Genomic DNA, 17,932 nt, shown 5'->3' with positions numbered 1-17,932 from the left:
TCTTTAGTTTTCATAAATTGGCTATGATGTATCTTGGATTTGATTAATTTGGCTTGATTACTTTGGATTTATCCTTTCTGGGGTTTGGTCACTTTCTTCAGTGTCTAGATTTTTTTTTGCCCCCAAATGTGGGAAGTTTTCAGACATTATTTCTTCAAATATTTTTTCAGTCCCCCCTGATTTTTTTTTTTTTTTCTTTTCAGGATTCTGATTGACATGATGGTTAAATATTTTGTTTTAGTTCCTCAGTTCCTTGAATTAATTTCTGTTTATTTTTCCCTCCAGTTTTTTTTTGTTTTTTGTTTTTGTTTTTTTTTTTATGTTGTTCAGATTGGGTAAATTCAGTTGTTTTATTTTCCAGTTAACCAATTATTTCCTTGTGTTCTCCATTCAGATGTTTAACCTATTGGTTTTTTATTTTGGTTAATGTATTTTCAGTTATAAAATTTGCATTTGGTTCTTTATATTTTCTCTAGTAAGGATTTCTATTTCTTTGATAAGTTTTCTATTTTTCTTTTTTTTAAATGCATAATTACTAATTTTATCACAGCTGCTTTAAAATGTCAGATAATTTTTTTAAAAATTTTTAATGTTTATTTTTTTGAGAGAGAGACTGAGCACGAGCAGGGGAGGGGTAGAGAGAGGGAGACACAAAATCTGAAGCAGGCTCCAGGGTTTGAGCTGTTAGCATAGAGCCCAACTCTGGGTTTGAACTCATGAACCGTGAGATCATGACCTGAGCCGAAGTTGGACATTTAACCAACTGAGCCACCCAACTGCCCCTGTTTGTCAGATAATTCTAACATCTTTGTGCTATTGGTATTGCCAGTTACTGATTTTCATTCCGTTTAAGATCTTCCTGGTTCTTGGTGTGATTAGTGATTTTTTTATTGAAAACTGGACATTTTGGTATTATAAAACTTTGGATCTCTGTTTATCTGGCTTTGACACTGCTCTTGCAGAGGGGAAATACAGGGTGGCTCCTCTTTATTGCCAACTTAAGTAGGAGTTCTGATTCCCCATTAGGCCTTCACTGAGATACCTCCCTAACTGGGAGGGATGGGAGTGCCTCATTACTACCCCTCACATGGCCTTCCTGGACACTTTGTTACTGCCTGGTTTTAGGCTTTCCTGGAAAGTGTAGGCTGTCCTTGAAATTTTGTTCATCTAAGTGGATATTGGACCACAGATTTTTCTCTGGTGTTTGGCTGAATTGTGGTTTTGTCTAAAAGTTTCTTGTCTTGCAAGGCTGCTCTTTTCTTAGCCCTTTGGCTAGAGAGAGCAGGCTTATGTTGGGGCTTTTTTGTCTGCAGTTTCCAGGTTGCCAGCTGTTTCAGCTGCAAGTCTGGGAAATATGAGGCATCAAGAAACTTCTAGAATTTCTAATATTTTCTCCTATTTTTATACCAAGGTTTTAAAACATATATGTATTATCTTTTCCTAATGTTATTAAAAGCTTATTTAAAATTGTTTTTCATTTGACTGCAATTGACACACAGTCTTATATTAGTTTTGGATATACAACATAGTGATTCAACTTTTATATACATTATTCTATGCTCTACAACAAATATTAGCTACCTACTGTCACCATATAACACTACTACAGTATCATTGACTATATTCCAGTGCTGTGCTTTTTGTTCCTAGGACTTATTCCTTCCATAACTGGAAGTTTATATCTCCCACTTCCTTTACCCATTTTGTCCTTCCCTCCAGCAACCATCAATTTGTTCTCTGTATTTGAAGGTTGATTCTTTTTGTTTGTTTGTTTTTGATTCTACATTATGAATGAAATCAGGTGGTATTTGTGTTTCTCAGTATTATTTCACTTAGCATAATATTCTCTAGGTCTATCCATGTTGTCACAAATGACAAAATCTCATCTGTTTTTATGACTGTGTGTGTGTGTGTGTGTGTGTGTGTGTGTGTGTGTGTGTGTGTGTGTATGCCACATCTTTTTTATCCAGTTGTCTGTTGATGGACACTTAGGTTGCTTCCATATCTTGGCTATTATAAATAATGCTGCAATAAACAGAGGAGTGCACATACCTTTTTGAGTTAATGTTTTTGTTTTCTTTGGGTAAATAACTGATAGCAGAATTGCTGGATCATACGGTATTTCTATTTTTAATTTTTTGAAAAACGTCCCTACTATTTTCCACTGTAGCTATACCAGTTTACATTCCTATCCACAGTGTATGAGGGTTCCTTTTTTTGATTTAGAATTTACTGACCATATATTTAAATAAATTAGATTGCATCTGTTACGCCATTCACCACCCAATCATTGTGTTTTTTGATACCCATAAAACCTCCATATACCTCTTTAATTTTAATATGTAGAAATTCTAAACAAATACTTGTTACCCATATTTATTTCAAAGTGTGGGTATGTACCCTCATCTGCAGCAGTGTGAAATGGTTTTCCTTTATTTGGTTCTTAATATATATGTCGAATATCATAAAAGCTTATGTTATTTTAGAAATATTTTTATGCCAGTATGTCTGTTTTGCCCATTGTCTTTAGTGTATTCACCATGAGAATCATCCATGATTCTAACCATGTATTTTATTCTGCAATTGTTAAAAAAGTTATCAAAATCACTGTGATGGTTATAATCATACTGAGTTGTAAAGCAGTGAGGCCCTAGATGATCACTTTATAAGCTAACACTGTAAGATACACACCCGATAAGCTATTTATCAGTAATGTTGGAGGAGTGAAGAACCTATAGTTGTCTACCTCTCTGCTCAGTTGATTTCTCTGTGCCAGAAACATATCATACTATGTTCTTAAACATTTTCAAATTCTCAGTTCTCCTAATTTTTTTCATAGAAAAGTACCATTTCCAATTTCTTAATTCTTGTAGACTGCTTATTTCTATTTTCAAATGTTTATTTATTTTGAGAGAGAGAGTGCATGTGTGTGTGAGTGGGAGGATAGGCAGAGAGAAAGGGAGAGAAAGAATCCCAAGCAGGCACTGCACTGGCAGCACGGAGCCTGATGTGTGGAGCTCTATCTCATGAATTGTGAGATCACGACCTCAACCAAAATCAAGAGTTGGACGCTCAACTGACTGAGCCACCCAGGTGCTCCAGACTGCTCATTCTTTTAGAAAAGTAATCAGAAATAATTTTTAAAAGTTGATTATAAAATTACTACTTTTTAATCTTGTATATTTCTAACCCATTTTTTAATTAGAAAAAATCTGACTTTTTCTTGTTTCTATATTTGATTGTAGTATTTGAAATATATTATGGATATAGACAAATATACTAAGATAATACATATTTTTAACAGCATTCAACTATGACATCAACATTGAGGAGACTGGGTGAAGACATATTCAAAGGAGTAGTAACTAAGGGAATTCAGGATAATTCTTTAGACCATTCAGTGGAGAATAAACCAAAGACAGCTGCTTTCTTTAAGAGCTCCAATTTACCATTGAGATTTTTATCAACTTTAATTGTTCTCAAAACAGTCACTCAAGGTAAGCTTTCAAATGTGCTTATGGTATAATTTTTCATAAACAAGTAGAAGAGAATACTATATAATGAAGCAACTCTTACATAGTCAAATATGTTTTCCATTTTTAGAATGAGATTTTATAATGGTGGCACATTATAGTAAGCTTTTATTCGCTAAATTTGAGAAAATGGATTAGTCAGTTGGATTGTTGCCCCCTCCCAGAAGACTTTGTTGATTCTTTTAGATCATGTTCCCATGGTAATATTATTGTATTCACCATAAAGTATTGAAATTCCTAATATGTTATTTTTTACTGGAGCATGTGTTGGCAGACTATAGCCTAGTGATCAGATCTGGCCCCACCACCTGATGTGTAAATAAAGTTTTATTTAAACACATGCATGCTCACTTTTTACCCGTTGTCTATGACTGTTTTTGTCTTATAACAACAGAGGTGAGTAGTTGACAACAGAGACTATATGGCCCCCTAGATGCTTATATTATTATGTGGCCCTCTACAGCAAAATTTTGTCAATCCCTACACTAGTTTGTAAGTTGACTGAAGAAAAATTGCCTTGTTTACTACTGTATCCCCCTGCAACTAGCATAGTGCTTGATGTATAATAGTGAATAGGAAATTAATGGATTAAAAATAATGTTTCAATCAAAGTTGACCATTTTAAATATAGTTTTGATATATAGCTGTAAGGAGTTATGTTTTTGGATTACTAAACAGGTGATTTCTTGTTAAAGTAAGCCATACCAATATAGTCAGACATTAAGTATGCATCCTTTTATCTTTCCTGTTTGTTAAATTATGTAACTCAGTGTAGGGTTTTTTTTTTTCAGTGGGAAATGGCAATAACTTAATTTTACTACTTTATCTGAAAGTGTGTATGATTTAGTTACACCTGATTATGGACTTTTACAACAACAACAATATGAAACTATAACTATCTTCTTAATTATTTTTTCCTTATGTTTATGGTTCTCATAGTTAAACACATTGGCAACGGTTTGAAAGGTCATTTATGAGAAGGGTATATATTAGCTCAAAATAAAGTTCACCACATACCAACATACATTACAACATCATTTGATAAAATGATCACTGATAAAACTAATGCAATAGAGATAAAACAAGAGAGAATGGGTACTCTCTGTCACCTTCTGTGGAATTCAATATTGGACATGCTGACAGTCTTCAACGATCCATTAAAAAAAAGGAAAGAAATGAATATTGGAAAGGAATACAGAAAACTATTAATAGTCTTAAACTATTAATAAAAAACTATTAAATTTGTGGATACTCTCTATAAATCAAGGCCATCCAATAAGACTAGCTAAGAAATAAATTGAATATAATGTGCTATGATCTGAATATTTGTGTCCCCTAGAAATTCATATGGTGAAATACTAACCCCCAGAGTTGATGCTGTTAATAGTTGGGGTCTTTAAGAGGTGCTTATTAGATCATGAGGGTAGAGCCCTTGTGAATGGAATTAGTGCCCTTATAAAAGATACTCCATAGAGATCTCTCTCTTTAGCCCCTTACATCATGTTGAGGACACAGTGAAAAAGAAGTTGTAGGCTGTGAACCAGGGAGAGGGTCTTCACCAGAAAGTGATCATACTGGCAACTTTGTGTTGTATTTCTCCACCTCCAGAACTGTAAGCAATAAAATATCTGTTATATATAAGCTACACAGTCTGTGGTATTTGCTATAGCAGCCTGATAGAATTTGTTTCAGAAAATCAAAGAAAATTCACAAAGTCTATTGACTTTCAATAACTATCATTACCATCTATGACTATCTATGGCTGTAGTATGACTACTATGAGTATCACTAACAAATAGCAATAATACATTTTTTAAAAAGACTTATTAATATAAACAAAACAAAAAGTGTAAAATATGGATATAAGTCTAGTATGGTGTCTGTAAACCCTTTGTGAAATATAATAGGGCATAAAGATATGGTAAATAATGGATGAATGAACAGGGTAATAAAGATTATAGATGAAGTTAAATGACATAAATAAGGGACTTTTATTCTTCCTTATAAATATTTTAAAAACTATAAGATACTCCAAGTGACGTAGTGTAATAATACCAATGAGAATTCAACTATGGTTTAAGTTGAGAAAGTGGTAGGAAAGGTGAAAAAACACTTGAAATGAATGTGATCATTTAAAACAAGTAAAACAGCAACATGGGTCATGGCTTGCCTGAGAAGATTTTAAAGCAACCTTGATAGAGTCCAGGACTAGAAAGATCCTGAGCTTACCTCCTCTCAGGGACACGGCAAAGCTGCAACTACATATAGGGCAATTCTTTCTGCAAATGGCCTGAAGACTAGGGAGAACAGCTATTCCACAGCTAAAGACACAAGGAAAAAGTCACATCAAGAAGGGTAGGAGGGACAGAGACATGGTCTGTTTAAGAACCAAATACATGCTGTGGTGGTCAAGAATCAGGAAGGACATCACAGGTGCAGAGACCTCTCTAGGAGTGAGGGGTTCGAGCCCTACATTGGGCACCCCACCGTAAGGATCTGCACTGGGAAGATGAGCCCAATAATGTCTGGCTTTGAAAAACAGTGGGTCATAACTCTAGGAGAGCTGGAGGGCTGTAGGAAATGGAGACTCTACTCTTAAAGTGCCCATGCACAGTCTCATGTAGACAAAGCATGGGGAAACAGTTTGAAAAGCACCTGGGCCATAAGTGAAGGAGATTTATTGACTAATTATAGGGCATGTGCTTGGAGGGATAGGGATCTATAGGAACTTTCTCTAGGAACAAAGTGCTGGCAGGTGCCATTTTTATTGCCCTCCTCAGTCTAGCAAGGCATGATGCTGGCATGCCTTTTGACACTCCCTATCTACCTTAATGGCACTGCTTGCTCTCTACCAGTGTTCCCCTGTGAACATGCCCATCCCAAAGCACTTGCCCGAGCAGGCACATTTTTAAAGCGCCTCCTGCCCTTCTTCACACTAGTGGTTGGCCCCACCAACCAGCACACCTGCAGTAATCGACAGCTGGTCCCCTCATCCAGCTGTGCCAGGGCCAGACCCTCCTACCAGTACGTCCATAGTAGTCATGGCTGGGCATTGGTGGGCAGCTGGTTCAGTGGTCACCTCAACCCACCAACTGGCACAGCATTTGCAGCCCAGTCACAACAGGTAGGTGCACATAGCCCACAAGGATACACTGCTTGAGGGTTGAGTTCTGGTGATCAGAGTACACTGTGATTCTGGACCCTCCAGGATGTTTTCTATGTAAAGCCATTACTTTCAAGATCAGGAGATATACTAATCTACCTAATGCATAGAAACACAGACAAAATGAGGAGACAGAGGAATATGTTCAAAATGAAAGAACAAGACAAAACCTCAGAAAAAGATCTAAACAAAATAGATAATCTACCTGATAGAGTTTAAAATAATGGTCATAAAGAGGACTCCTGAACTTGGGAGAACAAACACACTAGAGAAGTCAACAGCAGATTAGAGGATGCAGAAGAACAGGGTGCCTGGATGGCTCTTCAATCTGGGAGACAGAGTAGTGGAAATCAGGCTGAACAGCAAAGAGAGAAAAGACCATAGAAAAGTGAGATAGGTTAAGTGACCTCTAGGACAACATTAAGCATACTAATAACTTCATTATAGGGGTCCTAAAGGAGAAGAGAGAGAAAGGGATAAAGAACTTACTTGAAAAAATAATAGCTGAAAACTTTCCTAACCTGGGGCGGGAAATAGACATCCAGGTCTAGGAAGCACAGAGAACCTCAAACAAGAGGAACCCAAAGGAATCCACACCAAGAAACATAATAATAAAAATGTCAAAAATTAGAGGGTCGACTGGGAAGATGGAAGAGTAGGGGGACTCTAAGCTCGCCTCATCCCCTAGATACAACTGGAGAACACATCAGCGTAAATAACCCATAAAATGATTTGAAGACTGGCAGAACAAACTCCACAACTAAAGGTAGAAAAGAGGCCACATTGAAAAAGGTAGGAAGGGCAAAGACATGGTCTGGGAGCAAAGCAGACCATGGCTGTCTATGGTGGGGAGAGAGCCAGTGGTACAGAGAAGGTTGAAAACAGACTTTCACACTGAGGAGCCCACGAATGGGAAGGATGAATCCCCATTACATTTGCCTTTGAAAGCAAGAGGGGCCAAACTTCGTGACTTCTTACAACCAGTGAGACTTACCACCTATAATTTTCATTTTCATTTAGTTTAATTTAGTTTAATTTAATTTTTTGAGAGAGAGAACAAGCTGGGGAGGGGCAGAGAGAGAGAGAGAGAGAGAGAGAGAATCCCAAGCAGGCTCCGCCCTGTCAGCACAGAGCCCACTGAGGGGCTTGAACTCACGAACCTTGAGATAATGACCTGAGCTGAAGTCAAGAGTCAGCTGCTTAACTGACTGAGTCACCCAGGTGCCCTTTAACACCTGGAATTTTAAAAATCAGTATCTCAGCTCTGGGGGAGCCTTGAGGGCATTAGGAAGTAGAGTCTACCATTAACGTGACAGCAGGACAGACAGCTGGTGTAAATAACAGCATAGAACCATCAGTTTGAAAAACTCCAGGGGCAGATGGGAGGGAGAGTGATTTGCTCATCTTCAAGTATGGCTTGCAGAGACGGGGATCATGGGGAGACCTCTCCAGGAGCAAAGAAGCTGGCAGGCACATTTCCCTCCTGCATAAAAAAAAAACAAAACAGCCATCTGCCAAAACCAGTGCAGTGCCGACACTTTTTACCTAACTTGTTACACCAAGCCTGTGGCCTCCCACTTTGGTGGATCCACTCTTCCGAGTCACACTTGCCTTAGTTTGCTGCAGTCCCTCCCCCCAGAAGACCAGTACAAACCCTGCCAACACATCTCCTAACCTACATGTCTGAAGGACCTCAGTTCCACTGGTGGCAGGGGCAGGTCTTGTTTCTCACGCAAACCACTGCACACGTTAAAATGCTCCCCACCCCCACTGGGGACCAAACACTGCACACAGTAGGCAAAGAGTCTCTACAGACAACTGGACTGAAGTAAAAAAAAAAAAAAAACAAAAAACAAAACAAAACAAAAAAAAGCAAACTAACACTCAACAGCAGAGCACATGCAACACACACAGGACACACTCCCTGAGTGCCAGGCCCTGGAGAACAGGGGACACAAGACACTATATCACCTCTTCTTTATAAGACTGTTATCGTCAAGAGCAAGAGAAGTAGCTGCCTTTCCTAACACAAAGAAACAGACAAAGAGACAAAATGAGGAGATAGAGAAATACGTCTCAAATGAAAGAACGGGACTAAACCACAGCAAGAGGCCTAAGTGAAATGGATGTAAGTAATATGCCTGATAGAAAATTTAAAGTAATGATCATAAAGATACTCACTGGACTTGAGAAAAAAATGGAGGTAAAAACAAAAAAAAATGTGGAAATTAAAAATTAAAAAAAAGTGTAAGACATCTTAACACAGACATAAAAATGAATCAGAGATCAACAACACAATAATGAACAAGCACAAAGTGAAATTAAGAAAACAGTCCCATTTGCAGTTGCACCAAAACCAATAAAATATTTAGGAATAAACTTAACCAAAGAGGTGAAAGACCTGTACTCTGAAAAGATTTCAAACTTGATTACAAAACTGTTGTTATCAAAACAGACTGGTATTGGCACAAAAATAGACACACAGATCAATGGAACAGAATAGAGAGCTCAGAAATAAACCCACATTTACATAGTCAATTAATCTGTGACAGAGGAGGCAAGAATATATAATGGTGGAAATGACAGTCTCTTCAATGAATGGTGCTTGGAAAATTGGACCAGTTTACTATACCATATAAAACAAATAAATTCAGAATGGATTAAAGACTTAAATGTAAGACCTGAAATCATAAAACTAAAAGAATAAACTCCTGGATAATAGTCTGACCAATATGTTTTTGAATATGCATCCTCAGGCAAGGGTAACAAAAGCAAAAACAAACAATTGAGACTACATCAAATTAAAAAGCTTTTGCATAGTGAAGGAAACCATTCACAGAATGAAAAGACAGCCTTCTGAACTGGAGAAGATACTTGCAAATGATCTATCTGATAAGGGATTAATATCCAAAATATATATGGGACTTAGTATAACTCAACACCAAAAAAAAAAAAAAAAAAAATCCAATTAAAAAGCAGGCTGAGAACGGGAACAGACATTTTTCCAAAGAAGACATATACATGGTCAACAGACACATGAAAAGATGTTCAGCATCAGGGAAATGCAAATCAAAACCATAGTGAGATGATATCATCTCACACCAGTCAGAATGTCTGTTATCAAAAAGACAAGTGGGGTACCTGGGTGGCTCAGTCAGTTAAGTATCCCACTGTATCTTAGCTCAGGTCTTGATCTCAGGGTTGTGAGTTCAAGCCCACATTGGGCGCCACACTGGACATGAAACCTACTTAAAAAAAAAGACAAGACATAGTAAGTGTTGGTGAGGATGTGGAGAAAAGGCAACCCTGGTATGCTGTTGTTGGGAATGTAAATTGATGCAGTCACTATGTAAAACAGTGTGGAGGTTTCTCAAAAAATTAAAACTAGAACTACCATATGACCCAGCAATTCCACTTTGGGTCATTTACCTGAAAAAAAAAAAAAAGTAGTTTGAAAATATATGTGCACTCCTGTCTACTAACTGCAGCATTATTTGCAATAACCAAGATAAGGAAGCAACCTTAGTGTTCATTGATACATGAATTGATAGGAGGATGTGGTGCCCGTGCGTGCACACACACACCACACACACAGAGGAATATCACTCAGCCATAAAAAAACAATGAAATCTTTATATTTTTGGTGACATGGATAGACCTAAGGGGTATTATGCTAAGTGAAACAAGTCAGAGAAAGACAAATACTACATGTTTTCACTTCTACATGGAATCTAAAAAACTAAATAAATGAATAAACGAAACAGAAACAGACTTACAGAAAACAAATTGGTGGTTGCCAGAGAGGGATGGAGGAAACAGGTGAAGGGGACTAAGAGGTACAGACTTCTAGTTAAAAAAATAAGTCATGAGAATGTAAAGTACAGCATAGGGAATACAGTCCATAATATTTTAATAACTTTGGTGACAGATGGTATCTAAATATCATTGTGAGCGTTTTGTAGTGTATTTAAATGTCAAATAACTATTTTGTACAGCTGAAACTAATGTAACATTATATGTCAACTATATTTTTGAAAAAAATAAATTTTAAACAATCATGATATATTATAAAAAAGAGTAATTTTAACTTAAAACCTCAAAATAGGGCAATAGGAATGAAATGACACAATTAGTGAATTTGGTGACTTCCTTGTGCAAGTCACTTTTTTAAGAAAATGGAATCGTAAGTGCTTTCAAAGTCACTAGTCTGGTGGGTAAGTAGATTATAAATATTTAATTCTGCTTCATCTTATAATTTCCACACAGATGTTTAAATAATGTGCTTCTGTTTAAAAGAGAGATGATAAATTACTTTTGGTGGTATGATTGAGGGGATCAGGAGACGATATAGTATAAGCAGTTAGCATTTGAACTGGACTGTCAGGGGTGTGTAGGATTTCATAGGCAGAAAATAAAGAGAAAGACCTTTCCTAAGGGAACAGTATGAGCCAGTGCTTGAAACTGTGGAAAAGCATGACATACAAGGAGACCAGTGAGTTATTTCAAGAGGAAAACATTTGTTGGGGTCACAGCTGTTCTGAAATGGTGTTATATCAACCTCTTAAAACATTACTTTTGGTTTATCTTCTTTGAAAAACATACAGAGATTATACCATGTTTTTCTACGTGGTTAACCATTTTTAGTTAACAGTGTGTTTACAATTCATTCATACTGGCACAATATGTGGTGAATTTTAAGCTTTGTGTGTTACTTGGTAATAAAATTTCTAGCCAGAATTCACATTATGGTATCTCTTGTCCATCCTTGTCACCTCATAACTGTCTTGTTTTTGTTATGAGTTTTGTCCAATTTCTAAGCTAATAACTTCTGAAAAGTGTGTATATTTTTAAGTATAATCTTTAGTATATAAAATGAAAGTTGAAAAATTAGACAAAACTCCCATTAATTTATTTTAAGAAACTAAGAACTGTATAAGTTTATTATCTTTCATCTAAATGTGTGAATACACAATTTATGCTGTTTGTTTAATTTGAAAAATTATTTGTTTAGATGTTTTTTCTGATTCTGAAATGGTTTAAAAAATTTTTTTAAAGAAATATCTGAGAAATCACTCAGAATTCACTTAGAAATATATCTTAAAGCTGTTTTTAAGAATCCCATAGGAGATTCCAGAAGTATTTGTATATAAATTGATGATTGAAAATAATCTGTTACGTCTAATTTGGCATCAGACAAGATTTGAGAGCTGGAATCAAAATTCAAAAATCAGTTAAGTCATTACAAAACAGGCAGAATGAGTATGATTAACTGAAAATAAGTTGGGTATGTTATTAAAAATCTAATCAATAGCTCAGTCGGTTGAGCATCCGACTTCGGCTCAGGTCATGATCTCACAGCTTGTGAGTTTGAGCCCTGCATTGGGTTCTGTGCTGACAGCTCAGAGCCTGGATCCTGCTTCAGATTCTGTGTCTCCCTCTCTCTCTGCCCCTAACTCACTTGCATTCTGTCTCTGTCTCTCTCAAAGATAAATAAACTTTTTTAAAAAAGTTATATATTGCCTTATGGTGTATAAAACTTACCACCCATGATTCTCTCCTAATTTTGATTAACTGACAAAGCACATAAAGCAACAAATATGTTTTCCTAAAGTTGTAAAACTATCCCTAATTTTCCATTTGTGACAAACACATCTGGGGTTAGTTTTTGTTCAGTTCACTTTTTTCTATAACAGTTTATTTCTTTTTTAATAGAAGTGTTTATGGCAAAATATTAAGAGCTGCTAGGTCTATGTGGAAATAATCTTTTTTTTTTTTTTTAATGTTTATCTTTGAGAGAGAGAGAAAGAGAGAGTGAGTACATGAGCTAGGGAGGGGCAGAGGAGGAGACAGAGGATCTGAAGCAGTCTCAGCGCTGACAGCAGAGAGCCCAGTGTGGGGCTTGAACCCATAACCATGAGATCATGACTTGAGCCAAAGTCAGACGCTGAGCCACCCAGGTGCCCTAACATATGCATCTTTTATACCATTTTTCTAGGTGTATAGTTCAGAATTCATTTTTTGAAATTAAAAATTATTTTTCCAGTGGAAGTTTTGAGAGATTTAAGAACTGTGCAAACTTCCATGGGAAGTAGAGTGAGAACCTACAGAGGGCCCCAGATACTTCGATTATTACTTTAAAAGACATCTGCATGTTTTCCTAGAACATCATAGCAGTCTGTGTCATGGAAAAGCAGCTCTGTGGGTTAAATAATAGATGTGACTCAAAAAACAGAGAGTTGTGGTCGGTAGTTAAAAACCTTTGAGAAATTTGAGGATAACTAAAGTTTAATAATGCCAATACTTTAATTTCATTACCAGTGGGCTTTCTGAGTCACTAAAACTCAAATATATTATATGCAATATTTCCCAAACTTATTTAATCTCCAAATCCTTTCGGAAGAGTGATATATAGCACTAATTTTCTGAGAACAACTTGGGAAACACTGTCCTACAGTTTATAAAGCACCAGTGTAATGCCTTATGAAGGTTAACATTATCCTGAAGAACACTTTCAAGGAGAGAAAATTAATGTTGAGAAAAGTGAGTGGCTGAAAGGTGAAATTCACATCGGTATCCTATTCTAGAGCTGATGAACTATTTCTTTTTGATCTTGTGGTTTTTGTCTTCATTGTCTGGTGCTCTACAGGTTCAGTAGGCTGAGGGTTGAAAGGCAGCTGGTGGATCAGCAAAGCAAGCCAGGTAGAAGAACCAGAAAAGGAAAGAGATGACATGTATTAAATACAATTAGGAGAAATGATTATAAGTATAGGGCAAAATAAAAGATATACCTGTCTTATGGTGTGCTACAGCAAACTTTGGGAGAACTAAAAATTTACACATAGGAAAAACCTAGAATACTTGTCTTAACTCTGGTAAGAAGATTATTTGCTATTTATAAAAGAAAAGTATCCCTTACAAGATTGATAAATTTAGTATAAAAAGACAAAAACAGATAAATGTGTTGGTTAATATACATAATATTAAATACTTGGTACCCAAATATATATAGATCTGTAAGATACTTGGTTTCCATTGACTGGATAGTGCAAATATGTTGTTCAAAAAGATAATAATACTGGGTGTGATTAACTCTATAATGCTAAGCCCTTTATAGATTGTCTCTGAATATTATTGTTCCCATATTAGTTGTTACTAGTTTATAGAGGTTAGATAATTGTGTCACGGCCACACAGCCAGTATTTGACAGAGTCTGGTTCAGCTCACCTCTCTCCATTTCTAGAGCCCACCCTCTTGACCCTTTGTGTGACTTCCTAAGATCAAGTGCTCCTGAGACAATCAAAGAAATAATAATACTTACATAGCACTTACTATGTTACAGGCTAAGCACTTTACATATAGTAACTCATTTAATCCTTATAACAAGGTTATGAGATGTCAGTATTAACATCTCAATTTTATAAATGAGAAAATTGAGACATAAAGAGAGTAAGTCTGCATTCTTACTGTGCTACACTGATTCTCTGAAATAAAATATAACTGTAAGATATAACCTCTCCATTACACTCAGAAAAATAAAATGATTGAATATAATGTATTGCTGAGAAGAAATAGGTACAATTTTAGTCATTGCCAGCTAAAAGTATATTGGTAAAATGCATGTATATTTGACTTTAATAATACAGTATTTCAATATGCAGCACTTCAAATTACAATACAATAGTTCACTTGTAAGATTAATATGTAATATTTATATAAATATTACAATTTAAATATAAAATCAAAACTGTCTTGAGAAATATGGGTTTTTTAAGTTTTTATTTTTTATATAATTTTTTAAAGTTTATTATTTTTTCATCTTTATTCATTTTTGAGAGAGAGAGAGAGAGAGAGAGAGACACACAGCACGAGCAGGGGAGGGGCAGAGAGAGAGGGAGACACAGAATCTGAAGCAGGCTACAGTCTCTGAGCTGTCAGTACAGAGCCTGGTGTGGGGCTTAAACTCATGAACCACAAGATCATGACCTGAGCTGGAGTTGGATGCTTAACCAACTGAGCCACCCAGGTGCCCGTTAAGTTAATTTTTGGGAGAGAGCACAAGCTGGGGAGGGACAGATAGAGAGGGAGACAGAATCTGAAGCAGGCTATAGGGTCTGAGCTGTCAGCACAGAGCCTGATGCAGGGCTCAAACCCACCAACCGGAAGACCATGACCTGAGCTGAAGTTGGATGCTTAACCAACTGAGCCACCCAGCCGCCCCTAACTTTTTATTTTAATTCCAGTTAGTTAAAATACAGTGTTCTATTAGTTTCAGGTGTACAATACAGTGATTCAACACTTCCATACATCACCCAGTGCTCAAAAGACAAGTGCACTCCTTAATTCTCATCACCTATTTCACCCATCCCCCCACCCACCTCCCCTTTGGTAACCATCAGTTTGTTCTCTATAGTTAAGAGTCGAAACAGGTACAATTTTGATTGTATTGTAACTTAACCATTTCTGAAGTGCATTCTGCTTATAGGAGTCACCAAAATGTATCATAACCTTTAATAAGATTTACTGCAAGGAAATAATTCAAAAGGGAAAAAGTTTTCAAAGGGGTTAATGTGCTGTTTGTAATAATGATAAAGGATAAATAATTGACAAATCCACAATTAAAGTAGTGAAGGACATAAGTTCTTGTACTGTTGTTGGCATTTTTGTAATCATTCATTTTTTTCAATTTTTTTCCTAGCAGTAACCTTAGGAAATAGACAGTATTGTCATTTTTACAGAAGAGCAAATGGAGGGTCAGGCACTTGTAAGGGACCCAGATCTTTTCTTGACCCTAAGTAATCAGGCCTTTAACAATATCATCATGAGGACAGTAGAATGTTGTGTGTCATTAACAGATTTAAGTATGCCAATGTGGGAATCAATGTAAAACATTTTAATTAATAAAACTTGCGGTACACATTAATTTCATCAGTATAAAGATATGAGAACTGAAAGCGGTAGTAAGAATCTTACCTGATAGTTAAGCATCCAGTTTTGGCTCAGGTCAGGATCTTCATGGTTTCGAGCCCTGCCTTAGGCTCTGTGCTGACAGCTCAGAGCCTGAAGCCTGCTTTAGATTCTGGGTCTCCCTCTCTCTCCCCCTCCCCCGCTCTCACTCTGTCTCTCTCTGTTTCTCTTTCTCTCTCTCTCTCAAAACTAAACATTTAAAAAACATATATAAAAAAAGAATCTTACCTGATAGAACTATTTTAGGGACAAATTTCTGGTCTTACTAATTAAATATACTCTCTCTTCTGTTTAGTTGTGTGCATCAGAGCTAGTTCTGCTGTACTGCCCTTCTCAACACTTGGCAGATTTATATATTATGCATATTTATTATACTTATGCAGATTTATATATTTATAAACTATGTAGTTATTTATACCTTAGGCCCAAAGAAATGTAAGGCATTATTGCCATTCTCAGATAACAGAACAGTGTAGTAGTTAAGAACTTCAGTTTTGCAGTCAGATAACTAACATTTGGGTCTCAGTCCCATCACCAGCTATGTGACATTGGGCATGTCCCTTTTCTGTGTTTCACCACAATTTTTTGAAGAGCAAATGAGAATTAATATGAAGGTTTAGTAAAGAGTCTGGCATATAGTAAGTGTTAGCTGCTATCATCATCATAAACATTTTTGTTTAACATCTAAGAGTTGGTTTTACTTGAGATCAGAATTGAGGTCTATTAGACTGCATTAGATTTCTGTTGGTTCATAATAAACCACCAAATACTTAGTTGCTTACTTAAGACAACAACCAGCTTTGGTACAATTGATAACTCAAATTTCTTTAAATACTCTTAAAGTTAATTTTTTCTTGATTTTAGACAATCTTCACTATTAGGGAAATTAAAATAAGAATTTAATTTTCACTTAAGGCAACTTAAAAAATATAACCAAATAGGAGCGCCTGGGTGACTCGTTGGTTAAGTGTCCAACTTTGGCTTGGGTCATGCTCTCTCGGCTTGTGAGTTTGAGCCATGCCCCTGCTCACGCTCTGTCTTTCTCTCCTTCGAAAATAAATAAACATTTAAAAAAAATTTTTTTAAATATAACCAAATACCATTCCTCTCCCCAAATTCATAAAGGACAATTTTTTAAGTTTACGAATTTGCTGCATCATGTAGCATTTAGCCTATTTAATCTCAGATGATGTATTAATGAGAAGTGAAGTCTGTGTCAAATACAGTAGGTGGCACTATGATAAAAACTTCTGTTTTTGTGAAGAATTGAGTTCAGGATTCATCTGTACTCTTCTGCCTGAGTTTTTGCTAAATAATGGTAGGTTACTAAATAAGACAAATATGAACAGAATCTAGCAACTTTGCTTAACCCAAATACACAGTAATTTGCAGTGTTTTATTTTGTTAAATTACAAAAATTAAGTACAATAATGGCAGTGTTCCTTGAATTAAATTCTACTGAAAGGAAGAATAGAGTGTACTATAAATTGATCTAGAGGCACAGATTTTAATTTCTCAAAATTCTTTCATATGTATTTTAATGTGTATGTATTTTAATTCTTTCATAGGTATTTCACACAGGTTATCCTCAGCTTCTTATTCTTAATAATTAGGATCTTAAATTACATCTTTAGTGTATGTAAACTGATGCAGCAAATATGAAATGTAACACATCAGCCAGAAGACAGTAAATTTTTTTAAATGTTTATCTCTGAGAGAGAGGAAAAAAAGAGAGAATAAGTGGGGGAGGGACAGAGCGAGGGGGACAGAGGCTCTAAAGTGAGCCTTGAGCTGACAGCAGTGAGCTCTATGTGGGGCTTGCACTCAAAACCAGGTCATGATCTGAGCCAAAGTCGGATGTTCAACCAACTGAGATACCCAGGTGCCCCGAAGACAGTAAATTTTAATGGATAGATTCTGTCATATTTTCTGTTCATATTTTCAAAGTACTCTTGAGCCTTCTTTAAACAAATCTCAGGAGAAAACTCACTAGTATTTGAACAGCATGAACAGTTTTTTTTTCTTTCAATAGTATATTGAGTTTAGGAAACTGAAATATTCTTATACATTTAAAAGTGCAATGTAAAATTGTTGTAAGAGTACTGATTGGGTTGTTTGGTGTATTGGAGTATAACAATATAAGTATCTTACTATCTCATTTGCATTGATTCTGGTTAAATTAGTCTCAGTTCTGGCTTTGCAAGCTTCCCAGTCATCTGTAGAACATCTTTAGGAGAGTTCCAGGGAGTCTGATCTAGTGGGTGTCATCATA

General features: G+C 36.0%; 1 protein-coding gene across 5 annotated transcripts in view; it reads left to right on the top strand.

Annotated features, from left to right (window-relative positions):
* CCDC138 (coiled-coil domain containing 138) overlaps window positions 1–17,932 on the top strand; it is a 140,643-nt gene that overhangs the window by 67,440 nt on the left and 55,271 nt on the right. For all 5 annotated transcript variants that reach the window (XM_019434590.2, XM_019434589.2, XM_019434591.2 and 2 more), the window contains one exon: window positions 3,305–3,497. In XM_019434590.2, the coding sequence (XP_019290135.2) occupies window positions 3,305–3,497 (193 nt within the window). The remainder of the gene's footprint in view (window positions 1–3,304; window positions 3,498–17,932) is intronic.

The sequence above is a fragment of the Panthera pardus genome, unplaced genomic scaffold (genome assembly GCF_024362965.1).
Source record: "Panthera pardus isolate Hobbes unplaced genomic scaffold, ASM2436296v1 HiC_scaffold_25, whole genome shotgun sequence".
NCBI classification, from domain to species: Eukaryota; Metazoa; Chordata; class Mammalia; order Carnivora; family Felidae; genus Panthera; species Panthera pardus.
This window is presented reverse-complemented; position numbering and strand designations above follow the sequence as displayed.